General features: G+C 46.4%; 1 protein-coding gene across 1 annotated transcript; it reads right to left on the bottom strand.

Moving 5' to 3' along the window:
* Positions 1-4,871: 4,871 nt before the first annotated feature.
* LOC124703011 (glycine-rich domain-containing protein 1-like) lies at positions 4,872-10,544 on the bottom strand. Its single transcript, XM_047235215.1, has 9 exons — positions 10,413-10,544; positions 10,043-10,258; positions 9,340-9,457; positions 8,880-9,134; positions 8,120-8,575; positions 7,328-7,872; positions 6,685-6,880; positions 6,393-6,548; positions 4,872-6,296 (listed from the first exon to the last, which is right to left on the bottom strand). Exons 2-9 carry the CDS (start codon positions 10,198-10,200, stop codon positions 5,190-5,192), a joined length of 2,991 nt encoding a protein of 996 aa, XP_047091171.1. The 5' UTR covers positions 10,201-10,258; positions 10,413-10,544; the 3' UTR covers positions 4,872-5,189.
* Positions 10,545-13,519: the final 2,975 nt, after the last annotated feature.

Raw genomic sequence — 13,519 nt, 5'->3', positions numbered from 1 at the left:
ATTGGCTAGCAGAGGGGGCACGCCACCTGACCTGTTTTGATCCTCGTGGCTCCCCTCTACTTCTTTGGCCCACGGTCTTTATCTTGATGAAAAGCTTATTGTGTATTTTTCCTTCGATTTTTAGGTGTCCGGAAGGTCTGTGCAACAGCAAAATACGAAAAAGAAGATTTTTGGCCTCCAAAAAATTAAATACCAACGAAAGGGACTTTGTAGGAAAGTCGCGTAAATCAACTAAAAATGCACAAATAATGATGTATGATGACAAATATCAATGAAAACTAATCATATATCACAATATTGATGATGTAAAATGCACGTATCAATGTCTCACTAGCTAGTCTGACCCACCACCTCCTAGCCTTGCCTTAAATTTGTATCTCGTTCTCCTTTTTGAAACCTTCCTGAGAAACCTTCCTGAGCGGTGAGCGGCGTCGAAAACTATCCCGGTTCTTGGTGGTGACTCAAAGATGGAAGGTCGGACGGGGATGCGGATATGTAAGTTACTAGAGTTAAAGTAGTGATGAATAAAATGATATGGAAGTTTCACGCTGCATTTATCGAAGCTAGGTTTTTCATGCAGGGGTGATGTCCTTGCATTAGACAAGAAGATGCAAGAAATAATATCTGATTCTTGAAATGGATTTGAGAAGGATTATGATGAAGTGAACTTGGAGTTCCTATTTGCCTATGCGTTGGTCAAATGTCTATCCCAAAAATGGTGTAAATGGCTAAATGAAGTTCCTAAGGTGTAACTAGGAGTGTTTGAAGGAAGTTCCTAAAGGAACTGGCATTTGGTAGATATGAAAAGTATTTTGGTAGCTTCAAAGGGGTGAGATATGTCTATCCCTCATCTCTTCTCCTTTATAATCTAGCAATTAATTTTCTCGCCAAGATGGCGATAAATGCAAAAAAGTAATGGTATTTTTACTTACCTAGTTCTTAAGGCGGCGGTAAGTTGCATTGCCATGTTTCAGTATGATGATTATCAAGATGATATGAATGAAGTTAGAAATTTGAAGCTGTTACTTTAATCTTTTGATTAAAGATAAATTTTAAGAAAAGTGAAGTTTTGTTTGTTTAATGGGAGTGACATTAAGTTACAATTTGTGATGAGATGTACAATTGGTAGTCGGTAAATTGGCCACGTAAGTATATGTGGGTCCTCGTGTTTCGATCTGGATTGTTAGTGTCTGATTAAGTATTGGAGTTTCTTAATTGAGGTAATTGAGAAGAAACTGGAGGGTTAAAGGGTCGGTATTTATCCACAGGTGGGAAGCTTACTCTTATTAATTCCAGTTTGACAAGTGCACCTACATTTAGCATATGTCTATGTGTCGGTTGCCTCTCATTATTGCTGAAGAAATGGATAAGTCTATAAAACATTTTTTTTTCTCGCAAGGCAGTTGATAAAAGAGGAAATATCAAATGGTAAAATGAGCTCTTATGTTTCTTAACCTAGAAGAAACGTGGTTTGGGTGTGAAGAATTTGAGAGGATTGAATATGTGCTTGTTCAGTAAGAGCAAGTGGAAACTTGAGGCTAAACAGGATTCTGGCGAAACATTGTTTCAATATTATATCTGCAAAGTGGTTGCATTAGACATATCTACGGAGAAGCTCTAATTCTCCATGCCAGAATTTTTTGCTAAAAGCTGGAGATTTATAAGTACAGGTAGAAGATGATTACTAGTAACTTTTTATAGGATAAATTGTGCCGCTACTTATCTTTCCCCAATATTTGTGCTCCGGGGAAAATAATTCATTCAGAGAGTGGTTTCTGTAAGCACCATGACACCTAAACCCACATTTGTTTAGACATTTTTGGTGTCCAAAAGTTTTTCTTAAAATATCTTCACATTGTAGTAAAAAAGTTATGTTGATACGTAAAGTTTGAGGTTAGTATGTTACGGTATCTGAGAGAAACAAAAAAATGATTAATTTTATTTACATATATTTGCTAAAACTTGTTATTTACTGTTATTTGGGCATATGACACATTCTATAAGTTTTCCCTCTAATTCCTTTTGTGACACCGTACACTCATCCCTTTTCACAGATTTTTGTGTTGTAATGTTGTACAGAAATTCAATAGTTAGCACGGAGTAGATGTGTAGGTGTCAATTGTCATTGTGCTCAATCACAACTTCATCAATCAGGAAATGCACACAGTTAATTGGCATTTGGCTTTTAGAAGATGCTTAGACGAAGGTTTACACGATCAACAAATTGCCGGCAGTTCCTATTTGTTTGGGTGATGATGTGCCAATGTGGTCCTGGACAAAAAAAGTTGCAATCAAGAGTACGCATGATCACCTCACTAACGTTGGGCCTGATATACCCTTGAAGCAACTGTGGAAATCAATGACCCCCTTCAAAATCATGGCTGTGGTTTATATATCACGATGTCATTGCTACAAAAAAATAACATGAAGAAAAGAGAGCGAGCTGGGGATTGAACTTCCAGGTTTTGTTCTGCGGATGAAACTATTCACAATATAGTTTTAACTGCGTTTTTTCCTGAACCATATGGTTTTTTTTTTTTTTTTTTTTTTTGATTTCAAAAAGACTTGACGATGTTTTTTCCCGAACCATATGGTTTTGACGGTGTTATTGCCGTGAATTGTGAGCATGATGATTGGTGCATCTACCATGCCAGGTTGTTTCTCACAATATCTTTGGTGGATTACTCACTTTATTCCTGTTGATGTCTATTTGCAAAATTTAGGGGCGGCTGCCATTCGTTGGGCCATTTGGAAAGTAGAATTGGAGCATGTTTTGAAGGAAATGTAGGCCAATGTGCCCAGTTTATGTATTTTTGAAATACTGGGCAGGTCTCACAAAGACTGACAAGAAGTTAATTGCTGGCGCCTGAAGCTCTACAGACCTTAGCGGCTTAGCGCTACAGATGGGATCAAACTAGCGCCAGGGGATGCTGATCCAGCGAGAAAACAGGACTGCTCTAGGTGGCGATGGAGATGCTTCAGGATGTTGCTGAATGCTGATGAAAGGTGAAAACGCTGGGGAGAGGAAGTGCAAGAGAAAAGAACAAGGAGGGGAAGTGATGACGCTGTGCTTAATCCTATACGTTCATGTTTGTTGTTAGGGCATCTTCAACGGGCGCGACGTATTTTATTGTCCGTGAGCGTCCTTTTGCGTCGCGCCGCGGACGCTAAAATGACCGTTTTTGTCCGCGCGTCCGTTTGCATCTGGAGTGGCTCCAACGGGACGACGCATTTTTTTTTCCTCTTCTCCATTTAAACATAGTTCCAAATATTATATATTGGAACATGATTTTCCACAAGCTAATACATAGTTTGGAACATGGTTTACACAAACTAATACATAGTTTGAACAATGGTTGACACAAATGAAAAAAATTAAAAAAAGAAACCAGTTGTGTTGATTTCTGTATGTTCGCTGCCAAGAAAGAACATTCGAGGGCACACCCAGTCACCCAAACTTGAAAATCCAGCTGGTGACGGTGGCCCTATTGGTTCTTTCGAGGAAAAACAACCAGAAACCTCCACTAGTGGCTTCAATTGACTCGTAGCCATATTCGCTGCAAAGAAAGAACACTCTCAGTTCTAACTATCGGTGTCCGAGTCGGATTCTCCGGTGTGGTAGTGCCTGCGGCCAGTGGCGGACCTATGTTGAAACAAAACTGGGCCATGACCCGCCCAGCTCAGCCCAAAACACTGAAGAGTGAAAAGAAAAATTGTCCCAAAATGCAAAAATATATGATCTTCTTTGGGTTGGCCCGCCCAACAATTGTGTTGTAGTTCCGCTACTGCCTGCGGCACGCTGTATCGTCGAACACCTTGGTGATTATCTCGCCATCACCCTCGTAGAGGAACGTGAGCTGGCAGCCGGGCTCGAGCTCGAGGTCGCGGGCGAACTTGTCCCACCCTGTGTGCAGGTACATCTTGCCCTGCCCGTCAAACAAGACCTCGACATTCCACCGGCAGAAGTTGCATCTGGCCTCCCGTAGCTGCAACTGCGTCGGCTCGATGCCATCGACGAACTCGGCGAACTTGTCCGGGAGCCGCTTGATGCCGAGTGGATCATCGTCGATGCGGAGGAGGAACTCGAAGCAGCGGTCGTCCTGCGAAGACGAGGAGGGCGCAGGCGACGGCGACCGTGGTGTCGTAGCTGCTCCACCACGGCAGCCCGTGCCCCGGCCACAGCCCCGGGGGCGCCCAGGCCCGCAGCCTCGACCGCCTCGCTGGCCACCAGGTCCCGCCATGGACTTCCTCGCGGGCCTGGCTACGTCGCAGGAAGAGCTAGGCGACGCTACGGTGGAGCTTCTGGCGGCTAGGGTTTGCTTGGAGGAGTGGATGAGGAAGAAGAACGCGCGTCCTCTTTATATAGGCCGGAGGCAGGAGACGGCCACGGGACGCGTGGCGTCGCCATTAACTTCGTTGGCGGAGATGGGCGGCGGCCGCGCGGCAACCGAGGCATCGCTATTAATGTGACGCAGACTGCCGAAGCGACGCAGCAGCGCCAGTCGCTGGCGCGTCTGAGAAGACGCATCAACGCAGGATCGCAGGATCGCTGCTAGGCGGGCCCGACGAAACGTCCGGCAGACGCGAGCGGACACTTTCCGCATCCGCGTAGCATCCGCAGAGACGCATCCGAGGCGCATATTTGGGTCAGGTTTGCGTCACCGCGGACGGCCCAATGCAAACGGTCGCTCAGACGTCGCCCAGATGCCCTTATTGTTGCTTTAGTTGGGTTTGCTGTTGGTAGTCCTTTGCTGGTTAGCTTGTAACACTTGTGTGGACTGTTTGGCCCAACTATGGGGCAACTGAAACAAACAACCAATGTGTGAGTATTACTGATAACCCCAACTTTTTCTGTAATATTCTCCTCACCATTTATAAATTGCTGCTTCCTCGTAGGAAGATTCATTGAAAAGAAGGATATACTCAAATAGGATATGTACAATCAGGTACTTATACACAAAGTAGCACAAATCATATAATTTGACATCACAACACAAGGCATGGCGTACTGCATGGACACTGGACATGGACACGAGGAACTGTCCAGGACAAGAGCGTAGTTCTTATTCCGATGAAAGATGAGCACCGCAAGCCATCGTGCGCAACTGTACCGCGGGGTGCGGAGATGGCCTGGTCGGCAAGAACATTCAGGTGCAATCACCTCCGCAGCCGGAGCCACAACCTGAACCTCAGCCGCTGGACTTGGTGTGGCCGGTCTTGGAGCCTTCCATGACCATACCGCCGCCGCAACCGCCGCCACAACCACCACCACAGCCTGAACCGCAACCGCCTGACTTAGTGTAGCCGGTCTTTCCTTCCATGACCATGCTGCCGCAACCGGCGCCACAACCGCCACCACAGCCCGAACCGCAACCGCCTGACTTAGTGTAGCCGGTCTTGCCTTCAATGACCATGCCGCTGCAACCACCTCCACAGCCTGAACCGCAACCGCCGGACTTAGCGTAGCCGGTCTTGGAACCTTCCATCAACATGCTACCACAGCCGCCACCACAGCCAGAGCCACAGCCACTAGACTTTGCGTAGCTAGTCTTGGAGCCTTCGGTCACCATGCCACTGCAACTGCCACCGCATCCAGAGCCACAGCCACTAGACTTGACAATGCCGGCCTTGGACCCTTCGATCACCATGCTGCCGCAGCCACCACCGCAGCCCGAGCCACAGCCAGAGCCACAGCCACTAGACTTGACGATGCCAGCCTTGGAGCCTTCGATGGCCATGCTACCACAGCCTCCTCCACCACCACAACCCGAACCACAGCCACCTGACTTGGTGTTCCCCTGCGTCATGGATCTTTCAATAACCATGTTGCTACCACAGGAACTACCGCATCCAGATCCACACCCAGCAGATTCAAGACGGCCATTCCCGCCGCCTGCGATAACACCACTGCTCACAAGACCGCCCTTTGAGCTCACTGTGACAACGGAGCCACTGCAGCCACCACCACAGCCTGATCCGCAACCACCACATTTAGAATCAGCAACCTTGCCGCTTGCGGTGACAGCGCCCTCACAGCTAGCATGACCATCCTTGTCACTTGCCATGACCAAGTCACCACCACAGGCCGTCCCACAAGTGCCACATTGTGCTGGAGCAGCCATGGCGCCTTCTGCTCCACCTTTCACGGTTTCAGAAGCCATGGTAGTATCAGGCTCAACAATTGCACCCTCTTGAACCATGGCTCCTTCGATGAGCTTCGCACCATCTTTGTCAGTGGCATTCAGGAACAAGAACGATATTGCAATCCAGGGAAGCAGAAACCAATCCTCATCCACCTAAGATAAAGAAATAACACCGTGAGTATATTCGAGATGCAAGGAAGTTAATTTTGACTATCTAGAAGGATATGACATTAAAACTGTGCGTTGTACCGTGATAAACTCTGATTCAGTGTCAAGTAGTGCGACTGCTTTGCCATAGGGGTGTTCAGCAGAGAACTTCACAGCAGTAACTGCTGTAGTATCTTCAGCATGCTGACTGCAGCATTTCAATTCATATGCTAGTCTCCTTCCCCTGTATATTTTGATCTGCTTTGTTCAAAGAAGTATAAGAACTTTGCAAATACAAAACACAAGAAGTTTTATGTGATATCAATGCTATGACCATTTTTTTAGCGAACATAATGTCTCTATGAGTTGAGCTGTAGACTGCAGTTGTTCTTACCAGTTTGTTATCACCTTTGATCTCGAGTATGCAGCCATCCTGGGTTATTTTAAGGTCACTGGTTATGGATAGGTTGGAGTTAATAAAAGACCATTTAGTTTCCTTGAATTCTGCAAGCTGAAATGGCTTTTTTGATGACTTCGTTACTCCAACCAATTCCTGGTTAAGAAGCATGCCACTCTTTGCCTTGTTCTCCCTGGGGTGAAGGGGGCAATCTTTGATTAGAACGAAGGGTTCATACATTGATGATTTGAGACATAACTGCTAAACAAATCCCCTAGACTGGAAGAAAGAACTTTCTGCTTCAACTCAGAAAAAAAAATTATATGTGTTTTTAAGGAGCCTAAATATAGCCACAGAATTTGAACACCAGTTTGTACAGAAAATAACAATTTGCATCTGAAATAATTATGTAAACAATACCATAATACACTATTAGAAGTACCAATTAACTCCCCGCAAAAAAAAAAAAAAAAAAAAAAAGAAGTACCAATTAACATATAATAGTAGCACCATTATTTTGGCGGGTAAGTACCACTATGTATCATGTAGTACTTAATAATGAGCATAAAAAGTCCTTCCTAGACTTGATGTTTCTACAAAGGAAAGTATTTTACTTATACCAATAGGAAAAAATAATCACCTTATCTGAAGACGAATAAGTTCAGTACCACAGTCATACACGAAGCGAGTCCAGGAGCTCATTTGTTGATCCTTGACGGAAGGTGGCAATAGGCAGGCCTTCAGAGAGAAAGGTTTAACATTGATCATGCTAAGCACCTGTGGAGCTCGCCTAGGGACAGTAGAAGATGCAGCAACACGAAGACTGATGGCTGGGGAGCCGGCATATCCAACATGAGATTTCAGTTCAAACCATCTCTCAAAGGAAAGCTTGGAATCAGGCTGTGCAAGTTCCTGAAGAGAGATTGAGACCTTCCCTAGTGGTTCTGATTTCTTCGACGATGATGCCCCAAAATAGGAATGATCAACCATTACTGTCAGAATGAGTTCTCCAGTAGGTTCACATTGAAAACCAGCTCCAATACTCTTCCCTGTTTTTGCTAAAATATCTAACCTGCCACCATCGCTGATAAACAGATCTGGCTGACTCTTGGTGAACCATACATACACGCTTTTCTCAGGAATTGAAGATGGTAAATTCTTGATGTCCACAATTTGTAAATACAACTGCAAAGGATGGAAATGTTTCTAGTAAATAAATTTGGTAGAACCTATAGGCAAAAGAAGTGCTTACCCGGTTACCCCAGATATTAGATACCATATAGACCGTGTTTTCAGAAAAGTAAGACTTAATAGATATAACATTCCACATTTTAGGTTATATTATCAGATCACAAAGAACTTCCATACCAAATTTGTCGTACTTGTGTAACTGTTGCTTCAGGAACAATAAGATGTAAAAAGAACATCATACCTCCAGAACTGTTGTTTCAAGAATAGTAAGATGCTTGTCTGCCTCACCGAGACCAAAACCATTATCATCCTGAGTTGTAAATATCTGAGGAGTGGATGTCACAGGAGTTGGCAAGTTTCCACGGTACATAGCACCAACCTTCCAGTATCTCAGACCAAAGATATTCTCGAATTGCTCCGTGGTTCCAGAAAACCCGGTGTCAAGCTTCTTTCCTACAGCTCGATCATCGTCTGTGTCATCATGCTCCAAAACTCTCCCAAGGAGATTCATCATGTCAGTGTAGTAGGTAACAGGATGCAGTTGGTGAGTGTGCCACATGAGATCCACATCATACGTTGGCACACGAAAGAACTTCCTTCCTTTCTCCTGATTCACCTTGATCACATACAAAAACCCTTTGTATCGAGCTAAAGCTTCTTCAAGAAAACGGCGATCGTGCATGCTTGGTGTTCCAACCTGCCAGCAACAAAGAAACTCCCTGATTTTCTGTACTATTTGTTTATTTTTTTGGCATATGTATGGCTCAAGAGTTAACAGTTATGTAACTACCACCAACATTTTCTCTATAATATATGATATGCATACGATGCATATTAGAGAGGAAAAACATATCAGCACCATTTTCTATGATGTTTAAATCAGGAAGGAATCTGCTTGTGAAACTTAAATTGCAATAGCTAAGTTTTAGATTACTCATTCAATCATGGGAATCACAGTGATGTGTCTTATATGTAGTGCATAAGATGAGTAGTGTAACTACCTGGTAGACGAAAGAAGACTGTCTCCTAACAGCTGAGACCAAATTATAGGAAATGCCCCCTGCAGCTTCATTGCTGGCATAAACGGAACCACCAGAAGGACTTGTGTACTCCAGGTCAAAGGGCTCCCCAGGACATAATAACTCAGTCCAAACTTTGGCAGCCTGATCCTTGGACTTTGTTTGGACGGATGACTCGACGTTGCTATTGTCCAATATTCTGCCATATAATCGCTTGCAGTCCTTTACGTATTGAGCCTGAAAGATACACGCGTCAGCACAGCATCGCAGCAAAAGGCACAAGGTGTATTTCATATGGACATTTCTAATAGCCTGCCCTATTTTTGTTTTATGTCAGGAGGTGCACAACAGTTCCCTAATTGGGTGTTGACAGCAATCCCAAATGCCGGGTATATTGAGTAATTCTGAATGAGGCACGATAATTTGATATTAGGATGCCTACCGGATTAAGCCGATGGCAGTGCCAAATCCATTCGCAGTCAAGTGGAACAACCAAAGGCCCATCTACAATTGCAGCCTCAGTGTGCTTGGCAAGAAGGGGAAGCCAGCAAGCTTTGTATCTAGCAGCACAACAACAAAAGCAATGCATCAAAGTGTTAGTTAATTTTAGAAATAATAGCTGAAAATGTCAAGATAAGACAAGAAACCTAAGTGCCTATTTTAAACAGTCTGAAGTTAGTTTCAGAAAACACTGTCTATAACTATGCCATACATCGAAACTGAAATTCCGATCATTCACAAATTGAAATTCGCATGAACTCATATCGGGTATTTTTTGTTAAATTATTGGCGTTTATCATCCGATTTTACATCAGGGTCTAATATTTCTGAATCAGGTGGTGTCAGGAGACATAGACACTATAATCCGTACAGTGATTGGGCAAGCTTTCTTTCCTGGAATTCACCCCAAATGGTTGATCGAAATCGTTCCCAGAATTTTCAGTCCAAGAGTCAGTTCCAACTAATCTCTCAGCAAGCCCTACACAGCAGGGTAGGGTTTTCTTCACCAACCAACCAACCATCCCACGACAGGCAGACAGAAGAAGATGGCGTGAGGAACGACGGAACACCTAAGAAAATTCTACACGCAAAGCAAACGCCTCTTGTGTGTTTCGAAAAGGCAGGGACCAAGGAGACGGCGGTACCTGCGTATGGCCCTGTCGAGCAGCGGTCCCTCGTAGAGCCAGCGGCGGCGGTCGACGGCCTCGAGGAAGTCCTGGTGGCGCAGCGCGGCCGGGATGAGGTCCTCGCCGACGCCGATCCCCTGCGCCGCCGCCCAGTTGGACGCCTGCTCCCCGTCCATTGTTCTTTCCTCCTCCGATCGGCCGCGGTGGAGAAGTAGACGACGATTTATCCGAGTCCTACAAGAACACGATCGCCGGGTTGACCTGGATTCAGTTTCTTGGCACACGGCTTTGACTAGTACTCCAAGAAGTAGGAAGAAAGTAACCTAAAAGATGGTTCTTTCGGAAAGTAAAACCTAGAGAAAAGAGGCGAATCAGAAACAACAAGAACCTGAAGAGGGAGACTGCGCTACTCTGACAGCTGCGGACTGGCACCACCGCCACCACCGTTCCCTATTTATAGGGAGGGGGTGGATAGGACGGTGCACGCGACGGAGGCAAGAACTGAACAATCGTGATCCACAGCGACGAGATCAGACCTTTGGTGAACTTTCAGTTTAAGGGCCGGTATTTGTAGCGTGTGTTGCCAAGTCTGCAAACACTTTCTGAACGGATTGCAGTGAACTTTCTTGGCACACTTGGTAGGAAGCAACTGCAAGTGCATTCTCTACCAGCTCCAACTTGTTATAAAATTCAATCCTCTCCAGATCCCAGAGGCCAGATGCGATATGCTTCGTCACACAAAATGAGGAGCCTTGTTGTACGTCCATGTGTGTACTACGGTACTACACCACTATGTTCAGTAGTACACTAGTGCTCTGTGTGAAGCTTCATGTACTAGGCAACGCATCTACAGGACCGAACTGATGAAAAGAGCTAGGTATTTCATCTCAACACCCCTCCTCACGTGTGATCGGAAGAAGAGAAGAGGAGGTCTAACACGAGGAAAACAGAATAACACACCTACAGACATAGGGGTGGGCAAATATTGCGGAAGCCAGGACTCGAACTCGTGACCCTGGACTCTGATAACATGTGAAGCTTCATGCACTAGCCAACGTAACCACAAGTCCGAACTGATGAAAAGGGCTAGACAATCCATCTCAACACTCTGTTCAGCCTCGTGCCTTCATCTTTGAATATTTTGGCCCCAAAATGAACCAGCGTGCCAATATGATATTCCCTCCAAGATCCAAATTATTTGTCGTGGATTCCAAGGGAGTAATATTATTTCAATGCATGGTGCTGTAATCTATGGTTCACAATAAAACTCGCTTATGCCATGTTTGGCTCGTAGTCATATCTTCACAAGCTTTGCTACATGTGTGATAACTACTTTTTGTTTCAGTGCCATCATTGTCTCTCTTTTTTTTAACACAGATGGGGTCGACGACCCCGGTGGAACTTTGTATTACTTAGCACGTGGCAGGTACAATTTGCAAGAAGGCCCTTTTCATCTATTGCCCTAGTAAACCTAATATTTTAAGAAAAGACTATCTTTCTTACATAGAACACCCCAGCAGAAAGAAATAAAAAGCAATCAAGGACATGGGTGTCTCTGCCACTAGAGGCCGGCGAACTCGAGGCGTTTCCGCCGAGCTCCGAGAGCGGATTGCTCGAAAGCTCTCGACCGCCGCCAAGATCCAGACGCTGGCTGCTTCCATGAGGCCGAGGACGAACCACTTGGTCTCGTGGAGGCGTCGAGCTCCAACGGCTGATCCAGAGGGCCTCCATCTTGGAGGTTGATTTTGGGCCACCTTGTTGGCCAAAGATCATGGCGACGACGTCGGTCACCATGTGATTCGCTCGAGGAAGAGGATGTCCACCAGACCACCATCTCCAGCTTCTGGCAGCTGTGCAACCACCCACACCACCTCCCTCGCCACCCAGGCCGGCCAAGAGGAGGGGAGAAGCAGAGCCACCAGGAAGGAGATGGGTACGCTTCTTCCACCATGGAAGCTCGCCGAGGAGCTCAGCAGGTGACTGATTTGTGCCGCGCAGGCCGCGCAGAGGCGACAAATCAGCCGAGGACCCCCACCGCCCAGTAGATCCACCGAGGCCCCTGCCGTCTCTCCCCTTATCCTCGCCTCCACGGCAGGCCGGAAGGAGAAGATACGACAAGGCATCAACAGAGCTCGCTAGACGGCGATGATTGACCTTATTGACGGAGATTTCTGCAGCGGCGACATGGTCCAGCGTCTTCTTCCATCGAAGCTCGCCGGAGGGGAACCACCACCGCAGGCCCCAGATCCGGTCAAAATAGATCTGAGCCCTACTCCAGAAGCGGGCATAAGGCCCAACTCTACTCCTATACAACCTATGGTGGCGGGCACGGAGCCTCAGCGAGAGGGCCTTGGTCCGGCCAAGGACAACGGAGAAGCCGCTCAGTTACTGTAGAGAGTTGAGAGAGAGGGGGTGGGGGGGATCCGTTAAGCTCACTCTTCTCGATGCCACCATTGTCTCATGGCACACCTACTCTGTTAGAGCATCTCCAGCCGCGTCCCCCAAAGGGAGCCGGATTGAGCGTTTGGGGGACGTGTTTTGTTCGTGCCGCGTTTGGGGGACGTCGCTCCCTAGTCGTGTCCCCCAAATAAAATTTCGGAAATTTTAAACTTATTGAGATTCGATTAGATTCGTCCAAACTTACATAGATTCGAACGAAATTTGACTAAATTTAAACTAAACCTAATCTAGAACCACTTGCGGCGGCCGGAGGCGTCGTAGTACTGCTGGAAGTTGCACATGTCGTCGGTGACGACCTCCTGCTTGACGCGCTCCTCGACGTGCTCGTCCTTCACCAAGCCGCTTGGTCCTGCCTCGCCGTCGTCGGTGAGGTCTGATACGTCTCAAACGTATCTATAATTTCTTATGTTCCATGCTACTTTTATGATGATACTCACATGTTTTATACACATTAATGTCATATTTATGCGTTTTCCGGAACTAACCTATTGACGAGATGTCGAAGTGCCAGTCTGTCGTTTTCGCTGTTTTTGGTTCCGAAATCCTAGTAAGGAAATATTCTCGGAATCGGACGAAATCAATGCCCAGCATCCTATTTTTCCACGAAGCTTCCAGAACACCCGAGAGCCACCAGAGGGGGGGCACAGGGCCACTAGACGACAGGCTGGCGCGGCCAGAGGGGGGGCCGCGCCCCCCTATTGTGTCACCGCCTCGTCAGCCTTCCGACTCCACCTCTTCGCCTATTTAAAGGTCCCTGACCTAAAATCTTGATACGGAAAAGCCACGGTACGAGAAACCTTCCAGAGCCGCCGCCATCGCGAAGCCAAGATCTGGGGGACAGGAGTCTCTGTTCCGGCACGCCGCCGGGACGGGGAAGTGCCTCCGGAAGGCTCCTCCATCGACACCACCGCCATCTCCATCAACGCTGCTGTCTCCCATGAGGAGGGAGTAGTTCTCCATCGAGGCTAAGGGCTGTACCTGTAGCTATGTGGTTAATATCTCTCCTATGTACTTCAATACAATGATCTCATGAGC

The sequence above is a fragment of the Lolium rigidum genome, chromosome 3 (assembly GCF_022539505.1).
Source record: "Lolium rigidum isolate FL_2022 chromosome 3, APGP_CSIRO_Lrig_0.1, whole genome shotgun sequence".
NCBI lineage: Eukaryota > Viridiplantae > Streptophyta > Magnoliopsida > Poales > Poaceae > Lolium > Lolium rigidum.
The sequence above is the reverse complement of the archived record's forward strand: the minus strand, read 5'-3'. Positions and strand labels throughout refer to the sequence as shown.